Source organism: Salvelinus sp. IW2-2015, linkage group LG30 (genome assembly GCF_002910315.2).
Source record: "Salvelinus sp. IW2-2015 linkage group LG30, ASM291031v2, whole genome shotgun sequence".
NCBI classification, from domain to species: domain Eukaryota; kingdom Metazoa; phylum Chordata; class Actinopteri; order Salmoniformes; family Salmonidae; genus Salvelinus; species Salvelinus sp. IW2-2015.
In genome coordinates this window covers 24,820,930-24,838,079 of record NC_036869.1, presented here as the reverse complement: position 1 = coordinate 24,838,079, position 17,150 = coordinate 24,820,930, and the positions used below count along the sequence as shown (strand labels likewise).

Below are 17,150 nucleotides of genomic sequence, written 5' to 3'. Positions count from 1 at the left end.
GGTTTTTCTGTATGCTAGAAGGATTAGCTATACTTTCTCTGGCTTTAAACTCTTGTCTGTGTTGATGACTCTAATCTTAGTGCTGTCAATGTCTCTGGATCCCTGTAGGACTGGCGAGGACCTAAGTTTGACCTTCTATCCTTCCCTTCTTGCTCGATCTCTGGTTTGTTTGTTCCCAGTTTTCGGCGCTCCTCTCACACTGTTGTAGCCTATGCCTCTCACCAGCTCAGCAAGCAGAGGGAGTGCCGAAAAACAGGGGGAACATTCTGTGTGCATAAGTCATCTCTCTCTCTCTCTTGCTGCCTCTCTGTCAGATCCTCCGATGCCAAAACCAGTCCTCTCATGAAATTGTTAGGCAAAATTTCAAAACAAAAAAAAGTCTACAGAAAGAACACGCAAAATCACTAGGGAGTGTCTGCAACGAAGATAATTATTAAGTAACGCTTAGCGTGTCTTTCTGTTTTAGTGAACTCAGATGAGTTTGACTTGCACAGAATGTATCACTTTATGTTTCAAAACAAAATAATAATTCAAAATGAACCATCCTTTTACTAGCAATGTAGAAACAATGGTGTGTCAACTCTAAATCTATCAAACATATTTTATGTCATTTAACAGACGCTTTTATCCAAAGCAATTTACAGTCATGCATGCATACATTTAACGTACAGGTCCAACTATCGAATCGAATCCACTGAGCTGGCATTGCAAGTGCCTTGCTCTATCAACTGAGCCACAGAGGACCACAAGGAGCATATCTCATACAAACATCTATTCAGAATATTTGTTCAAGGTAATTCATGATTTGACGTTGATGTTACGCGTTAACGTTTGGATTCCAGGCCAACAGCTCATGGTTCCGAGAAAGGGGAGTATTTGATAGTTGGGCGTGTTAGTGAATAACAGGTAATTGATCGATCTATCTTGGTATCAGATAATGACTACACCTACTCATAACACAGATTCATACAATTCCACATAAAATCAGACAAAAACATGAAAATAATCTTTCTTTGAATTTAACAGTGTCGATTGAATCGGTTGAATATTCTACACAAATAAATCTGTTGACTATACTATTCAAATAATTCATTATATTTTCATATGCTTTTCTGTGGAAATGTATAAACCTGTGTCATGGGTAGGTGTAGGTGTTATCTGATAACAATAATGAAGCAGTCATTTATGAATATACACTATTTCATTACTAACATTCCCAACTACACTGTCAAAATGAAGTGCTTTATAACACTAAATCTAGTGGCAACTGAGGGTAGGCCTATACCACAGGACCAGGAGCTATTGGCCTGGAGGTCAAAGGTTAATTCATAACATCAAATCAAATTTTATTAGTCGCATGCGCCGAATACAACAGGTGTAGACCTTACAATGAAATGCTTAGTTACAAGCCCCTAACCAACAATGCAGTTTAAAAAAAAACATAAGAATAAGTGATAAAAGTAACACGTAATTAAAGAGCAGCAGTAAAATAACAATACCGAGACTATATACAAGGGGGTACCGATACAGAGTCAATGTGCGGGAGCACTGGTTAGTTGAGGTAGTATGTACATGTAGGTAGAGTTATTAAAGTGACTATGCATAAATGACAACAGAGAGTAGCGGTGGTGTTAAGGGGGGGGGGGGGGGGGCAATGGAAAAAGTCTGGGTAGCCATTTGATGAGATTTTCAGGAGTCTTATGGCTTGGGGGTAGAAGCTGTTTAGAGACTCTTGGACCTAGACTTGGTGCTCCTGTACCGCTTTCCGTGTGGTAGCAGACAATTTTTAGGGCCTTCCTCTGACACTGCCTGGTATAGAGGTCCTGGATGGCAGGAAGATTGACCACAGTGATGTACAGAGCCGTACGCACTACCCTCTGTAGTGTCTTGCGGTCGGAGGCCGAGCAGTTGCCATACCAGGCAGTGATGCAACCTGTCAGGATGCTCTCGATGGTGCAGCTGTAGAACCTTTTGAGGATCTGAGGACCCATGCCAAATCTTGTCAGTCTCCTGAGGGGGAATAGGTTTTGTCATGCCCTCTTCATGACTGTTTTGGTGTGCTTGGACCATGTTAGTTTGTTGGTGATGTGGACACCAAGGAATGTTTCAGTGTTATTTGCCTCTAAACGAGCATAGAAGTAGTTTAGCTCGTCTGGTAGGCTCGTGTCACTGGGCAGCTCTCGGCTGTGCATCCCTTTGTAGTCTGTAATGGTTTGCAAGCCCTGCCACATCCGACGAGCGTCAGAGCCGGTGTAGAACGATTCAACCTTAGTCCTGTGTTGATGCTTTGCCTGTTTGATGGTTCTCTAGCCAATAGCTCAGTGTGGATGCTGCCTGTAATCTATGGCTTCTGGTTGGGGTATGTACGTACTGTCACTGTGGGGACGACGTCATCGATGCACTTATTGATGAAGCCAATAACTGATGTGGTGTACTCCTCAATGCCATCGGAGGAATCCCAGAACATATTCCAGTCTGTGCTAGCAAAACAGTCCTGTAGCTTAGCATCTGCTTCATCTGACCACTTTTTTATTGATCTAGTCACTGGTGCTTCCTGCTTTTTTTTGCTTGTAAGCGGGAATCAGGAGGATAGAGTTATGATCAGATTTGCCAAATGGAGGGCGAGCTGTTATTTACACAAATACATAGTCCACCGGCCCTTGTCTTACCAGACGCCGATGTTCTATCCTGCCGGTACATCGTATATCCAGCCAGCTGTATGTTTACATTGTCGTCGTTCAGTCACAACTCCGTGAAGCATAAGATGTTTCAGATTTTTATGTCCCGTTGGTAGTTTAATCTTCCGCATAACTCATCGATTTTATTCTTCAAGGATTGCACGTTTGCTAGCAGAATGGAGGGAAGTGGGGGTTTATTCGATTGCCTATGAATTCTCAGAAGGCAGCCTGCATCGTCCCCTCTTTCTCTGCCTCCTCTTCACACATATCACGGAGATTGAGGCCTGATCCCGAGGAAACAGTATGTCCTTTGCTTCGGGCTCGTAGGAGTCGAGAAAGGAAAAAAATGATTCTGCTAGTCCGTGGTGAGTAATCCCAGTCCTGATGTCTAGAAGTTATTTTAAAAACTATCGGCTGGGGGCACGTAAAACGTCTGCCTTCTTCTCCGGCGCCATCTTTCTTATCACATCATGAATGAATATACTCTGTACAATGCAAGTCAACACATGCTTTTCACCTGAGAAACTGTATGGATGGTATCTGTGAGTTTGACTTGTCTGTCCTGGCCAGGGCTCACTTGAAAAAGAGATGTCAATCTCAATGTTACTTTCCTGGTGAAATAAAATAAACGTCCTTCAGCAGTGAGGAGACGTTTAGACTGATTCTCAGAACATCAGATGAATTAACCTATTTAAATGTCACACTATTTGGGGAACAAAACATGACACATTTTCAATTTAACTTTTTTTATTATTATTCTCTGGCTTATTACTTTTCACAGAACACATCTAACAAAGACATAATGCTTGGGCCCATAAGGAATACAAAATGTGGTCTCAAGGTCTATCATAACTGCCTCTCTTCCAAACATCACATTGAGTTATAACAGTCCTCAAAGTTGATATCGCAGAATCTGTCAGTAGTACATTGAAATGCAATGGTAGCATTACACCGCCTTTGCTGTTAAAATCATAACTCATAGCGCTGCAAGTCCCGCCTCTCCCATCTCCTCATTGGTTTTTAGGAGCATATACCCACGAGGGTTATTGAAAGATGAACTGAGGTTTCACACTCCAGTCCAGTTGGTGGTTGCAAACTGCCATATAAAGTCCAAAGAAGAAAAAGCCTGAAGGAGGAGAGATTACTAGAAACTAAATCGGTTAACCTTTTTATCTGTGGATTAATTGTCGGAGTAGAGGACCTTGTGCATTTCAGGTAAAATAACAACCCAATGTTTATATCCCACGACAAATTAGCTAGCAACAGCAAGCTAGCTAGCTAAATTGCCATAAATGTTGAATGCTTTTCGACCTGTCCCCAAATTAATAAAAACTCAGCAAAAAAAGAAACGTCCCATTTTCAGGACACAGTCTTTCAAAGATAATTCGTAAAAATCCAAATAACTTCACAGATCTTCATTGTAAAGGGTTGAAATACTGTTTCCCATGCTTGTTCAATGAACCATAAACAATTAATGAACATGCACCTGTGGAACGGTCGTTAAGACACTAACAGCTTACAGACGGTAGGCAAATAAGGTCACAGTTATGAAAACTTAGGACACTAAAGAGGCCTTTCTACCAACTCTGAAAAACACCAAAAGAAAGATGCCCAGGGTCCCTGCTCATCTGCGTGAACGTGCCTTAGGCATGCTGCAAGGAGGCATGAGGACTGCAGATGTGGCCAGGGCAATGCATTGCAATGTCCGTACTGTGAGACGTCTAAGACAGCGCAACAGGGAGACAGGACAGACAGCTGATCGTCCTCACAGTGGCAGACCACGTGCAACACCATCTGCACAGGACCGGAACATCCGAACATCACACTTGCAGGACAGGTACAGGATGGTAACAACTGCCCGAGTTACACCAGGAACGCACAATCCCTCCATCAGTGCTCAGACTGTACGCAATAGGCTGAGAGAGGCTGGACTGAGGGCTTGTAGGCCTGTTGTAAGGCAGGTCCTCACCAGACATCACCGGCAACAACATCACCTATGGGCACAAACTCACCGTCGCTGGACCAGACAGGACTGGCAAAAAGTGCTCTTCACTGACGAGTAGCTGTTTTGTCTCACCAGGGGTGATGGTCGGATTCACGTTTATCGTCGAAGGACTGAGCGTTACACCGAGGCCTGTACTCTGGAGCGTGATCGATTTGGAGGTGGAGGGTCCGTCATAGTCTGGGGCGGTGTGTCACAGCATCATCGGACTGAGCTTGTTGTCATTGCAGGCAATCTCAACGCTGTGCGTTACAGGGAAGACATCCTCCTCCCTCATGTGGTACCCTTCCTGCAGGCTCATCCTGACATGACCCTCCAGCATGACAATGCCACCAGCCATACTGCTCGTTCTGTGCGTGATTTCCTGCAAGTTAGGAATGTCAGTGTTCTGCCATGGCCAGCGAAGAGCCCGGATCTTAAGCCCATTGAGCACGTCTGGAGCTGTTGGATCGGAGGGTGAGGGCTAGGGCCATTCCCCCCAGAAATGTCCGGGAACTTGCAGGTGCCTTGGTGGAAGAGTGGGATAACATCTCACAGCAAGAACTGGCAAATCTGGTGCAGTCCATGAGGAGGAGATGCACTGCAGTACTTAATGCAGCTGGTGGCCACACCAGATACTGACTGTTACTTTTGATTTTGATCCCCCCCTTTGTTCAGGGACACATTAGTCCATTTCTGTTAGTCACATGTCTGTGGAACATGTTCAGTTTATGTCTCAGTTGTTGAATCTTATGTTCATATAAATATTTACACGTCAAGTTTGCTGAAAATAAACGCAGTTGACAGTGAGGACGTTTCTTTTTTTGCTGAGTTTAGTTGGTTCAGAGTTCGTTTTGATATTTCAACCTATGTGTCTGGTGTGTGTGGACAACATCAACATGTGCGCTAGCGGTCTGGACAGCATGTCAGCCTCATCAGTGGGCCGGCTGGTAGAGACTTTGCATTATTATGCGATCATTATTATGGATTTGGCTCTGCGTTTCAAGTTACAGTACTGTACTAAATCAAAAGCTTCCCTCTTGCGAATAGCCTTTTGCCCAACACACAGCAATAACACTAATGGTAATCCTCTCACGTGCATCGTAAGCAAAATGCAAGGAGACTTAACAAAGAGCTCTAGTAGTGGAAAGGTTATTTCTAACGGGAGAGCTTTGTGTATTACTGGCTCTAGGCTACATTAGATTGCAGATTTATCGCTAAACCATAAACATACTCAAACTGTGTTGAAGGCAATGTCATTTTTGAAGATTTGGTATTCAAGCCAAAATGGAAGTTAGTGCTTTAGTCTAGAGTTCTGTTGCCCTTTTTTGATTGTCTGATGCAAAACATTGACATCAACAAGGATCTTTTGATGTATTAGGCCAAGGTTTGTGTCAGCATACAAGCTAACAACCAAAGTTGGATCATCTTGGAGATAAAGACAAACAGATGAAAAAGAAAACAGATGAAGTCAAAGTTACGCATGCATGTGGTTATGAGTGGAAAGTGCAAATCTGCCAGACTAGAGGTCTGTTTTTCTGTGGTGTATCACAGGTTCCTTTTCATCATCGAGCCAGTCAGCGCTCAGTCAACAGCTTGCAACAGATCCATGGGGGGTGGCAAGGCAGAGCTTGATCCCGTGCCAAATCAGGCACATGGAACACGTTGGTTGAAAAACTGCCAGTTCGTTTGCATTCGTTCTGAAGTCATAAGAGGGCTTTAAACCCTTTAATGATGCCTTTGCTCAGATTGTGCTTTGTTTGTGCACAGCAGGGGTCACTGAAAATGAGCATAGGCAGCCATTTTAGGCTGACGAGAAAGAGACACTTGATGCCAAAAACATCCGATTAGTTCAGAGCTATATATTTTCGCCTATTTATTTCAAGTCAAATCTTATTTGTCACATGCGCTGAATACAACAGGTGTAGACCTTATTGAAATGCTTACTTACAAGCTCTTAACCAACAATGCAGCTTTAAGAAAAATACCTACAAAAATAAGAAATAAAGTAACAAATAATTAAAGAGCAGCAGTAAAATAACAATAGCGAGGCTATATACAGTGGGTACCGGTACAGAGTCAATGTGCGAGGACACTGGTTAGACAAGGTAATTGAGGTAATATATACATGTAGGTATTAAAGTGACTATGCATTAATAATAACAGAGAGTAGCAGCAGCGTAAAAGAGGGGGAGAGGGGAATGGCAATGCAAGTAGTCTGGGTAGCCATTTGATGAGATGTTCAGGAGTCTTATGGCTTGGCAGTAGAAGCTGTTTAGAAGCCTCTTGGAACTAGAGTTGGCGCTCCGGTACCGCTTGCTGTGAGGTAGCAGAGAGAACAGTCTATGACTAGGGTGACTGGAGTCTATGACAATCTTTTGGGCCTTCCTCTGACACTGCCTGGTATAGAGGTCCTGGATGGCAGGAAGCTTGGCCAAAGTGATGTACTAGGCCGTACGCATTACCCTCTGTAGTGCCTTGCGGTCGGAGGCCGAGCAGTTGCCATACCAGGCAGTGATGCAACCCGTCAGGATGCTCTCGATAGTGCAGCTGTAGAACCTTTTGAGGATCTGAGGACCCATGCCAAATCTTTTCAGTCTTCTAGGGGGGAATAGGTTTTATTGTGCCCTCTTCCCGACTGTCTTGGTGTGCTTGGACTATGTTAGTTTGTTGGTGATGTGGACGCAAAGGAACTTGAAGCTCTCAACCTGCTCCACTACAGCCCCGTCGATGAGAATGGGGGGCAGGCTCGGTCCTCCTTTTCCTGTATTCCACAATCATCTCATTTGTCTTGATCACGTTGGGGGAGAGGTTGTTGTCCTGGCACCACACAGCCAGGTCTCTGACCTTCTCCCTATAGGCGGTCTCGTCGTTGTCAGTGTTCAGGCCTATCACTGTTTCTTCATCGGCAAACTTAATGATGATGTCGGAGTTGTGCCTGGCCGTGCAGTCATGAGTGAACAGGGAGTACAGGAAGGGACTGAGCACGCACCCCTGAGGGGCCCCATGTTAAGGATCAGCGTGGCAGATGTGTTGTTACCTTCCCATACCACCTGGGGGCTGCCTGTCAGGAAGTCCAGGATCCAGTTGCAGAGGGAGGTGTTTAGTCCCAGGGTCCTCAGCTTAGTGATGAGCTTTGAGGGCACTATGGTGTTGAACGCTGAGTTGTAGTCAATGAATAATATTCTCACATAGGGGTTCCTTTTGTCCAGGTGGGAAAGGGCAGTGTTGAGTGCAATAGAGATTGCATCATCTGTGGATCTGTTGGGGCGGTATGCAAATTAGGTGGGTCTAGGGTTTCTGGGATAATGGTTTTGATGTGAGCACTTCATGGCTACAGACGTGAGTGCTACGGGTTGGTAGTCATTTAGGCAGGTTACCTTAGTGTTATTGGGCACAGGGACTATGGTGGTCTGCTTGAAACATGTTGCTATTACAGACTCGGAACAGGGAGAGGTTGAAAATGTCAGTGAAGACACTTGCCAGTTGGTCTGTGCATACTCGGAGTACACGTCTTGGTAATCCATTTAGCCTTGTGAATGTTGACCTGTTTAAAGGCCTTACATCGGCTGCGGAGAGCGTGATCACACAGTCATCCTGTACTGCTGATGCTCTCATGCATGTTTCAGTGTTATTTGCCGCGAAGCGAGCATAGAAGTAGTTTGGTCCGTCTGCTAGGCTTGTGTCACTGGGCAAAAGCAGTGCTTGACTTGGACTTAAAAAGGTTCCGGTACTCTTTTTGGGTGCTTGTACTGTTTATACACTACATGACCAAAAGTATGTGGACACCTGCTAATCAAACCTCACATTCCAAAATCATTGTCATTGATATGGAGTTTGTCCCCCCTTTGCTGCTTTAACAGCCTCCACTCTTCTGGGAAGGCTTTCCACTAGACGTTGGAACATTGCTGCGGGGGACTTGCTTCCATTCAGCCACAAGAGCATTAGTGAGGTTGTACACTGATGTTGGGCGATTAGGCCTGGCTCGCAGTCAGCATCCCAATTCATCACAAAGGTGTTCAATGGGGTTGAGGTCAGGGCATTGTGCAGGCCAGCCAAGTTCTTCCACACTGATCTCGACCAACCATTTCTGTATAGACCTCGCTTTGTGCATGGGGGCATTGTCATGCTGAAACAGGAAAGGGCCTTCCCCAAACTGTTGCCACAAAGTTGGAAGCACAGAATCGTATAGAATGTCATTGATGCTGTAGCGTTTAGATACACCTTCACTGGAACTAAGGGGCCTGGCCCAAACCATGAAAAACATCCCCAGACCATTATTCCTCCTCCACCAAACCTTACAGTTGGCACTACACATTGGGGCAGGTAACGTTCTACTGGCATCCGCCAAACCCAGATTCGTCCGTCGGACTGCCAGATGGTGAAGTGTGATTCATCACTCCTGAGAACGGATTTCCACTGCTCCAGAGTCCAATGGCGGCAAGCTTTACACCACTCCAGCCGACACTTGGCATTGTGCATGGTGATCTTAGGCTTGTCTGCGGCTGCTCCACCATTTCATGAAGCTCCTGACGAACAGTTCTTGTGCTGACCCTTGCCTCCAGAGGCAGTTGGAACTCGGTAGTGAATGTTGCACCCGAGGACAGGCAATTTTTACGTGCTACAAGCTTGTCATATACCTTTGGATATATAGTGTATTTAAGTGCAGGAGCTCCACAATACTTTGGAGCAAATATTTAGGTTCCGGTACTCAGCTCCGGCAAGGTCCTGCCCAAATCAAGCACTGTCTGAAACTGAGTCTAAAGGGAAACAACAGTATGTATTTTTATGTTGCCAAATATACAAATATTATATTCCATAGACCATTCCATAGAACAGTACAGAGCATTCATTCTGTGGTTGAAGTAAAGAAGCCCCAAAGCCAAGGCCATATGTTGAGAGATATACACACGCACACCACACACACACAGAGCTTTGGGAAAAATGTGTCAGTCTTTATTAAGTCACAACTGCCTCAGGACACAAGTCAGAAACATCTCAATGGAATGTGCACTTCTTGAACACAAAAACTAGCTGGCGCGATCAACAGCTGAATCTCCAGACACACTACTCAATTAGCTAGACAGTATACACGTGTTTGACAATCGTTGGGCGGAAACGAATCCTAGTCCCGTTCTGTATCAGCATGACCCTTGAGTTTTATTAGTAGGAATTTCACAATGAACTACATTTGGCCACAGAACAGTGATTTGACTGTGCTGCATGTGCTAAAGGGTCTTGTCTATTACCTTAACAGTGCACAAAGTGCCCTTTATAGGGTTGACGTAATAGTACAAGCACTAGTGATGTAACAGTACAAACATTTGATGTGTTGTTGTTCTCCGTTTCCCTTGATGTTATTGGTTGAAACTGGTTCTGATAGCAGTCGGTTTTGGATGATGGATGAGTCAGCCGAGTGACTAGGCATCTGTATAGAGTGAATCATGAATACAGAATAGGGACAACAGCATTCAATGGCGTATGTAACTAAGCAAGAACCGCTTTCACTAAGACTTTATCCACTATGGACTTTGTACGAAATAAAATAACATGGTCCATGATAAGAACTTTGAGTTGTATAGGAGTCCAAGTCTGTCATTGTGGTGTCTATCGCATAGTCTCTCAAGAGTCTCTATAGTTTGTACTTTTCACATCTTCAAGCCTTTTTTCCTCAGGTCCTCCTTGGCCTCCTTGATCTGATCCTGTAGTTCTTTGGATGCCTCCTCACAGTCGTTGAAGGTGGCCACCCTGTATCCCACAGTAGCCAGGGAGTAGCAGCCGAACACCACCAGCAGATACACAGGCATGGGCCAGGCCACCTCCTTGTAGGCCTCTGGGAGCCTCAAGTTCAGAAGGTCAAAAGTCACGAGAGCCCATGCTGCGCCTATTACCGAGACGCCAAACACCCACTCCAGGAGCTTGGTCATGGTGAGCAAGATGATGGGAAACTTCAGGGCCAGGAGACCAGATGTCAATAAGCCTGAGATAGGAAAAGAGTAACTTAGAGTTGAAAAGAAAACTCAGATCTTGAGCGTTTTACTAACTAATTTATTCAATGCAGTCCAGTGACTGCCCTTATCCTGATTTAATGGATATATCAGCAAGAAAAAAATACATGCATCTTAATCATATCAATCTCAAATTCTCCCTAGCATCTTTAGATATTTTCTACAGTCATGTTCAGCAGTGTTGCCAAAACACTGTTACAAAACAACTGTAGCCAAAATTATGTGTATGCTCTGGGCTAGGCTGAACAAGCATCTGAGCAAAGGCGGAGACAATGAATATGACAAGTCTCCTCTCTAGCCCAGTTAGCTACCATTACATTTTCCCATTAGACAGCTCTGCAAGCGTTATAATGTCAAAATATGTTTGTTCCTCACAGAATATGGAGTTTTGCTGAGCAACTATTGTTATTTATTGCCGTCCCGCTCGGTACGTACTTCCGAAAAAGTGTCTCGTCTATGTATTGTTTTTTTTTTTACCAATTGTAGGGTGTTCACCCATAAAATGATTAATTCATTCAAAGTTTATACAAATATGTCCATTCAATAGAGAATTGTGTCAGAAAAACAGTCCAAACCCCATGTCCTACTATATATGGTTCAAAAGTTAGATGATTTACTCTGAGAATTTAGCATATTTAGAATGTCATCATTGGCATGATCAAAAAGTGGTCACTACTCAGAACTCTGTGGCGCTGCTTCGCGGCACAACGTCACCAACTTCGAATGTCAACTGACACGCTAACTAGTGGCTGCAGGTTCGTGTGTGAAAATGGGGGTTTTCTAAATGAAATCTGCTGAATACAAAACAAAAATATATATTTATTTACAAAGCTAACTGACTTAATTTCAATATTTGCGAAGACAATCTGTTCCTGTTTTCAAGGCCACTCTAAAATGTGCAGTTTTGTCACAACACAATGCCACAGATGTCGCAAGTTGAGGGAACGTGTAATTGGCATGCTGACTGCAGGGATGTCCACCAGAGCTGTTTCCAGTGAATTGAATGTACCATAACCCGCCTTCAACGACGTTTTAGAAAATTTGGCAGCATGTCCATCCGGCCTCACAACCTGAGGTCACGTGTATGGCATCGTGTGGGTGAACGGTTTGTTGATGTCAACGTTGGCAACTCAAATCAAATTTGTCACATGCGCCGAATACAACTGGTGTAAACCGTACTGTGACATGCCAAGCCCTTTAACCAACAGATCAAGAAATAGAGTTAAGAAAATATTTACTAAATAAATTAAAGTAAAAAATAGTAACACCAAAAATTAACAATAATGAGGCTATATTCAGGGGGTACCGGTACCGAGTCAATATGCGGGGGTACAGGTTAGTCGAGGTAATTTGTAAAGTGACTATGCATAGATAATAAACAGCGAATGCAGCAGTGTAAAAACAAAGGCGGGGGGGGGGTTAATGTAAATAGTCCGGATGGCCATTTGATTAATTGTTCATCAGTCTTATGGCTTGGGGGTAGAAGCAGTTAAGGAGCCTTTTGGTCCTAGACTTGGCTCTCCGGTACCGCTTGCCGTGCAGTAGCAGAGAGAACAGTCTATGACCTGGATGTCAGTGATGTACTGAGTGCCCTATGGTGGCGGTGGGGTTATGGTATGGGCAGGCATAAATTACAGACAACAAACACAATGGCACTTTATCAATGGCAATTTGAATGCACCAAAATACCATGATGAGATCCTGAGGCCTATTGTGAGGCCCATTTTTAAAGGTATGTGACCAACAGATGCATAGCTCTATTGACTGATTTCCTCATGAACTGTAACTCAGTTAAAATCTACGGAATTGTTGCGTTTATATTTTCTTTGAGTATAGATTCATTCCAGAAAATACATTTTTATTTCAAACTGTTATTGAAGTACATACTGGGCGCGACGTCAGTAGATTCGGGCTCCTGAGTGGCGCAGTGGTCTAAGACACTGCATCCCAGTGCAGTACCTGGTTCCTGCGCACAATTGGCCCAGCGTCATCCGGGTTTGCCTGGGTTAGGCCGTCAATGGAAATAATAATTTGCTCTTAACTGACTTGCCTAGTTAAATACAGACAATAGTTGCTCAGGGAATCTCCATATTTGGTAATGAACGTATTTTGACATCATAAACTCAGTGGTTCGAGAACTGGATGCTGATTGGCTGAAAGCCAATGACAAAATATTTATTTGTACTGCTCTAATTACGTTGGTAACCAGTTTATAATAGCAATATTGTCAATATACCATAGCTATATGCAGGCAATCCGCGTTACGTCGGGCGTAAGAGAAGCCCTTAGCCGTGGTATATTGGGCATGTACCACACACCCTTGATCCTTATTGCTTAATTATAACGCTTGCAGAACTGTCCAGTCGGACAATGAATGGAGGAGACCCGTCATATTCATCGTCTCTTCTTCTGCCCTGATACTGGTTCTAGGCTAGGCTATTCGTTGCCAAGACTACAAATAAGGTAGCTAACAAGCTACCCTAACTCAACATGTCACAACTCTGTCGCAGTAGAAACTGGCGACATCACATAGCTACAGCTATATGAAAAGAGGAATAGCTTCAGTTAGTTGGCCTATATGACAACTATTTTGCGATATGTGAGTTTTTACAAGACTAGAGAGAACAGAGTATTTAGCTGGCTAGCTCTGTAGCTAACGTTAGCCAGTTTAGGTTCCAATGCTACACAAAACTAGCGACAAAAGGGCATCTATTCAACGTCGAATTTGCGGTACATGTAGTATTTGACCTAGCTAAATACATTTGAAAATTGACTTAAAAATACAAATATACATAGTTAAATATTAATACGTGTTCTTACCTTCTTCCTAAAGCCAACTCACTACTAGGCGCAGAGAAATGACGTCATAAGTAAATAGGGACTTATGGGATATGGAGTGTCAGAGAGATTGAAGGGACTACAAGCAGTGTCCAACAAGTGACACATTTCTTTAGAAATACTCAGACATGAAAAGCAAATCGTTTTTTTTTAATGGTCCTAGGATATGTAAAACATATTGGAAACAAATTACTCAAAGTACCTCTAATTGTTTCTTTAAGCAAACATATGTCCACTGCTCTAAATGTAGAAATTAATTTTCAAATATTGTCATTCACAACCTTGGTCTCATCCTATGTGATGGTAATGACATACCAAGTTAAAACGGGACCAACAAAGGTTACATGCGCTCAGTGGCACAGACGGCGTCATTAATTCAATGTCTCTTTATGTTTTTTATTTATTTTATTTATGTCACCTTTATTTAAACAGGTAGGCCTGTTGAGAACACGTTCTCATTTAAAACTGTGACCTGGCCAAGATAAAGCAAAGCAGTGCGACACAAACAACAACACAGTTACACATGGAATAAACAAACGTACAATAACACAATAGAAAAAATCTATATACAGTGTGTGCAAATGAGGTAAGATTAAGGAGGTAAGGCCGTAGTGGCGAAGTAATTACAATTTAGCAATCAAACACTGGAGTGATAGATGTGCAGAAGATGAATGTGCAAGTAGAGATACTGGGGTGCAAAGAAGCAAAAAAAAAAATAACAATATGGGGATGAGGTAGTTGGATGGGCTATTTACAGATGGGCTATGTACAGGTGCAATGATCTGTGAGCTGCTCTGACAGCTGATGTTTAAAGTTAGTGAGGGAGATATGAGTCTTCAGCTTCAGTGATTTTTGCAATTCGTTCCAGTCATTGGCAGTAGAGAACTGGAAGGAAAGGCGGCCAAAGGAGGAATAGGCTTTGGGGGTGAGCAGTGAAATATACCTGCTGGAGTGCGTGCTACGGGTGGGTGCTGCTATGGTGACCAGTGAGCTGAGATAAGGCGGTGCTTTACCTAGCAAAGACTTATAGATGACCTGGAGCCAGTGGGTTTGGCGACGGATATGTAGCGAGGACCAGACAATGAGAGCATACAGGTCGCAGTGGTCGGTAGTATATGGGGCTTTGGTGACAAAACGGATGGCACTGTGATAGACTGCATCCAATTTGTTGAGTAGAGTGTTGGAGGCTATTTTGTAAATGACATCGCTGAAGTCAAGGATCGGTAGGATGGTCAGTTTTAAAAGGGTATGTTTGGCAACATGAGTGAAGGATTTTATGTTGCGAAATAGGAAGCCAATTCTAGATTTAATTTTGGATTGGAGATGCTTAATAATGTGAGTCTGGAAGGAGAGTTTACAGTCTAACCAGACACCTAGGTATTTGTAATTGTCCACATATTCTAAGTCAGAACCATCCAGAGTAGTGATGATGGACGGGCAGGCAGGTGCGAGCAGCGATCGGTTGAAGAGCATGCGTTTAGTTTTACTTGCATTTAAAAGCAGTTGGAGGCCACGGAAGGAGAGTAGTATGGCATTGAAGCTCATCTGAAGGTAAGTTAACACAGTGTCCAAAGAAGGGCCAGAAGTATACAAAATGGTGTCGTCTGCGTAGAGGTGGATCAGAGAATCACCAGCAGCAAGAGCGACATCATTGATGTATGCAGAGAAAAGAGTCGGCTCGAGAATTGAACCCAGTAGCACCCCCATAAAGACTGCCAGAGGTCCGGACAACAGGCCCTCCGATTTGACACACTGAACTCTGTCTGAGAAGTAGTTGGTGAATCAGGCGAGGCAGTCATTTGAGAAGCCAAGGCTATTGAGTCTGCCGATAAGAATGTGGTGATTGACAGAGTCGAAAACCTTGGCCAGGTCGATGAATACGGCTGCACAGTATTGTCTTTTACCGATGGCGGTTATGATATCGTTTAGGACCTTGAGCGTGGCTGAGGTGCACCCATGACCAGCTCGGAAACCAGATTGCATAGCGGAGAAGGTACGGTGGAATGTGCCAAGGGTCACATCCGTTCATTCACGGCCCTCTTTAGTGTCTACTTAGGAGCCAGAGAGACATCAACATAATTCACTTAGGGAGGGCAAGGGAGACACCGAAGAGCCACTGAGACATAAACATCATTCACTGAGGAAAATGGAGAGTTCTTCTTGGGACGTTGGTGTTTGTGTGTGTCACTGTTAAATGTGTGAGTGACGGTGTGACGGCACATGTTGCTCTTTCTGTTTATACAGGGTTTACACATGCGTACGAGTGTAAGATACACACATTCTACTAACATACACAAAAATATAGTATATCTTTTAACACACACATACGCTACTCATATAGGCCTACCCTACACAAACATCTGGTGCGTATTTGACTGTGATTGTATGTTGAGTACTGAGCCTGAGTATATATAACTGCAATTGTCAAATCATATTTATTACATACAGTGAATGTGAGTATCCCTCTGCTAATACATTTGCAATAGTGTGTGCGTACATGTGCCTGCATCTACCTGCGTACATGTATCTGCCTTTGTGTACGAATGTGTGTTGTGTTTCTGTGATGTGTAGTGTAGTTGTCAATGCTACGCCAGTGTGCGTGTGTGAGTCTCAGTGGGAACGGCCATGCTGGCGTTTCTCAGTGTGTTTCTCTGCCAGCTCCTGTTCCTGTTCCTCAGGAAACCTGTGCTCCAGCAGAGAGGGCCTGGCAGACACAGCACAACAGCCTGTCTGGGGGAGGGAAGAGGCACAGGGAGAGGCAGTGGGGAGAGATGGGGAGTGAACTGGGAGGGAGAGAGGCAGTGGGGAGAGAGGTGAAAGAGAGAGAGATTGGGAGGGAGAGAGGGGGGGTGAAGTGGGAGAGAAAACAGGGGGATTGGGTCTGGGGTGAGGAGAGGAGAGGAGAGGAGAGGAGAGGAGAGGGAGGAGAGGAGAGGAGAGGAGAGAGGAGAGGAGAGGAGAGGAGAGGAGAGGAGAGAAGGAGAGGAGAGGAGAGGAGAGGAGAGGAGAGGGAGAGGAGAGGAGGTTGAGAAGGGATGCGGTTGAAAGGAAGGGAATTTGCAGGTGCAGGTTGAACAATTGATGACCTGAATGGTGCATTAAATCCAGATGCTCATCCAGACTTTTCTTCAATCCCCCAACACCTCCAACCACCTCCCACGTGCAAACAGAAATCCTGCTTCCAACAGTGTGAAGTTACAGCTTGGAGGGAATAGAAGGAACAGAGGAGAGAAAGAAAGATTGAGTTGAAAAAGAAGGTACTGTATCATTAAGTCAGGAAAGAGGAGAAGTGACTCATGACTCCAGAGAGAGAGATAAAGCTGAAACATTTGTTTTAGAGATTTATGTTGTATGTGTGTGTGGTTAGGTCAATATCAGTCGAGTGAGAGGTTCAGATAAGAGATTGTGGTCTAAAAGAACAAAGAACATATTGAACATTTTGTATTGATAAATATTGACGCACAGTATATAACTCAGAATATAATTCTGAGTAACACAAAGAGCAACAGGGAGAAGGGGAGAGAGAGACTCACTGAGCTGAGAGTGTATACAATATAGGAGAGAGTCAGCCAGGGTAACAATAGAGCTTGGCGAACTAACAGGAACCCTCTGTTTCCTGAGTCGGAGACCTAGTCCGTTGTGTGT

General features: G+C 44.0%; 1 protein-coding gene across 1 annotated transcript; it reads right to left on the bottom strand.

Annotated features, from left to right (window-relative positions):
• Nucleotides 1-9,593: 9,593 nt before the first annotated feature.
• dpm3 (dolichyl-phosphate mannosyltransferase subunit 3, regulatory) lies at nucleotides 9,594-13,574 on the bottom strand. The gene is made up of 2 exons (XM_023975504.1): nucleotides 13,488-13,574; nucleotides 9,594-10,639 (listed from the first exon to the last, which is right to left on the bottom strand). The coding sequence occupies exon 2, from the start codon at nucleotides 10,584-10,586 to the stop codon at nucleotides 10,308-10,310; it is 279 nt and encodes a 92-aa protein (XP_023831272.1). The 5' UTR covers nucleotides 10,587-10,639; nucleotides 13,488-13,574; the 3' UTR covers nucleotides 9,594-10,307.
• Between the last annotated feature and the right edge of the window lie 3,576 nt (nucleotides 13,575-17,150).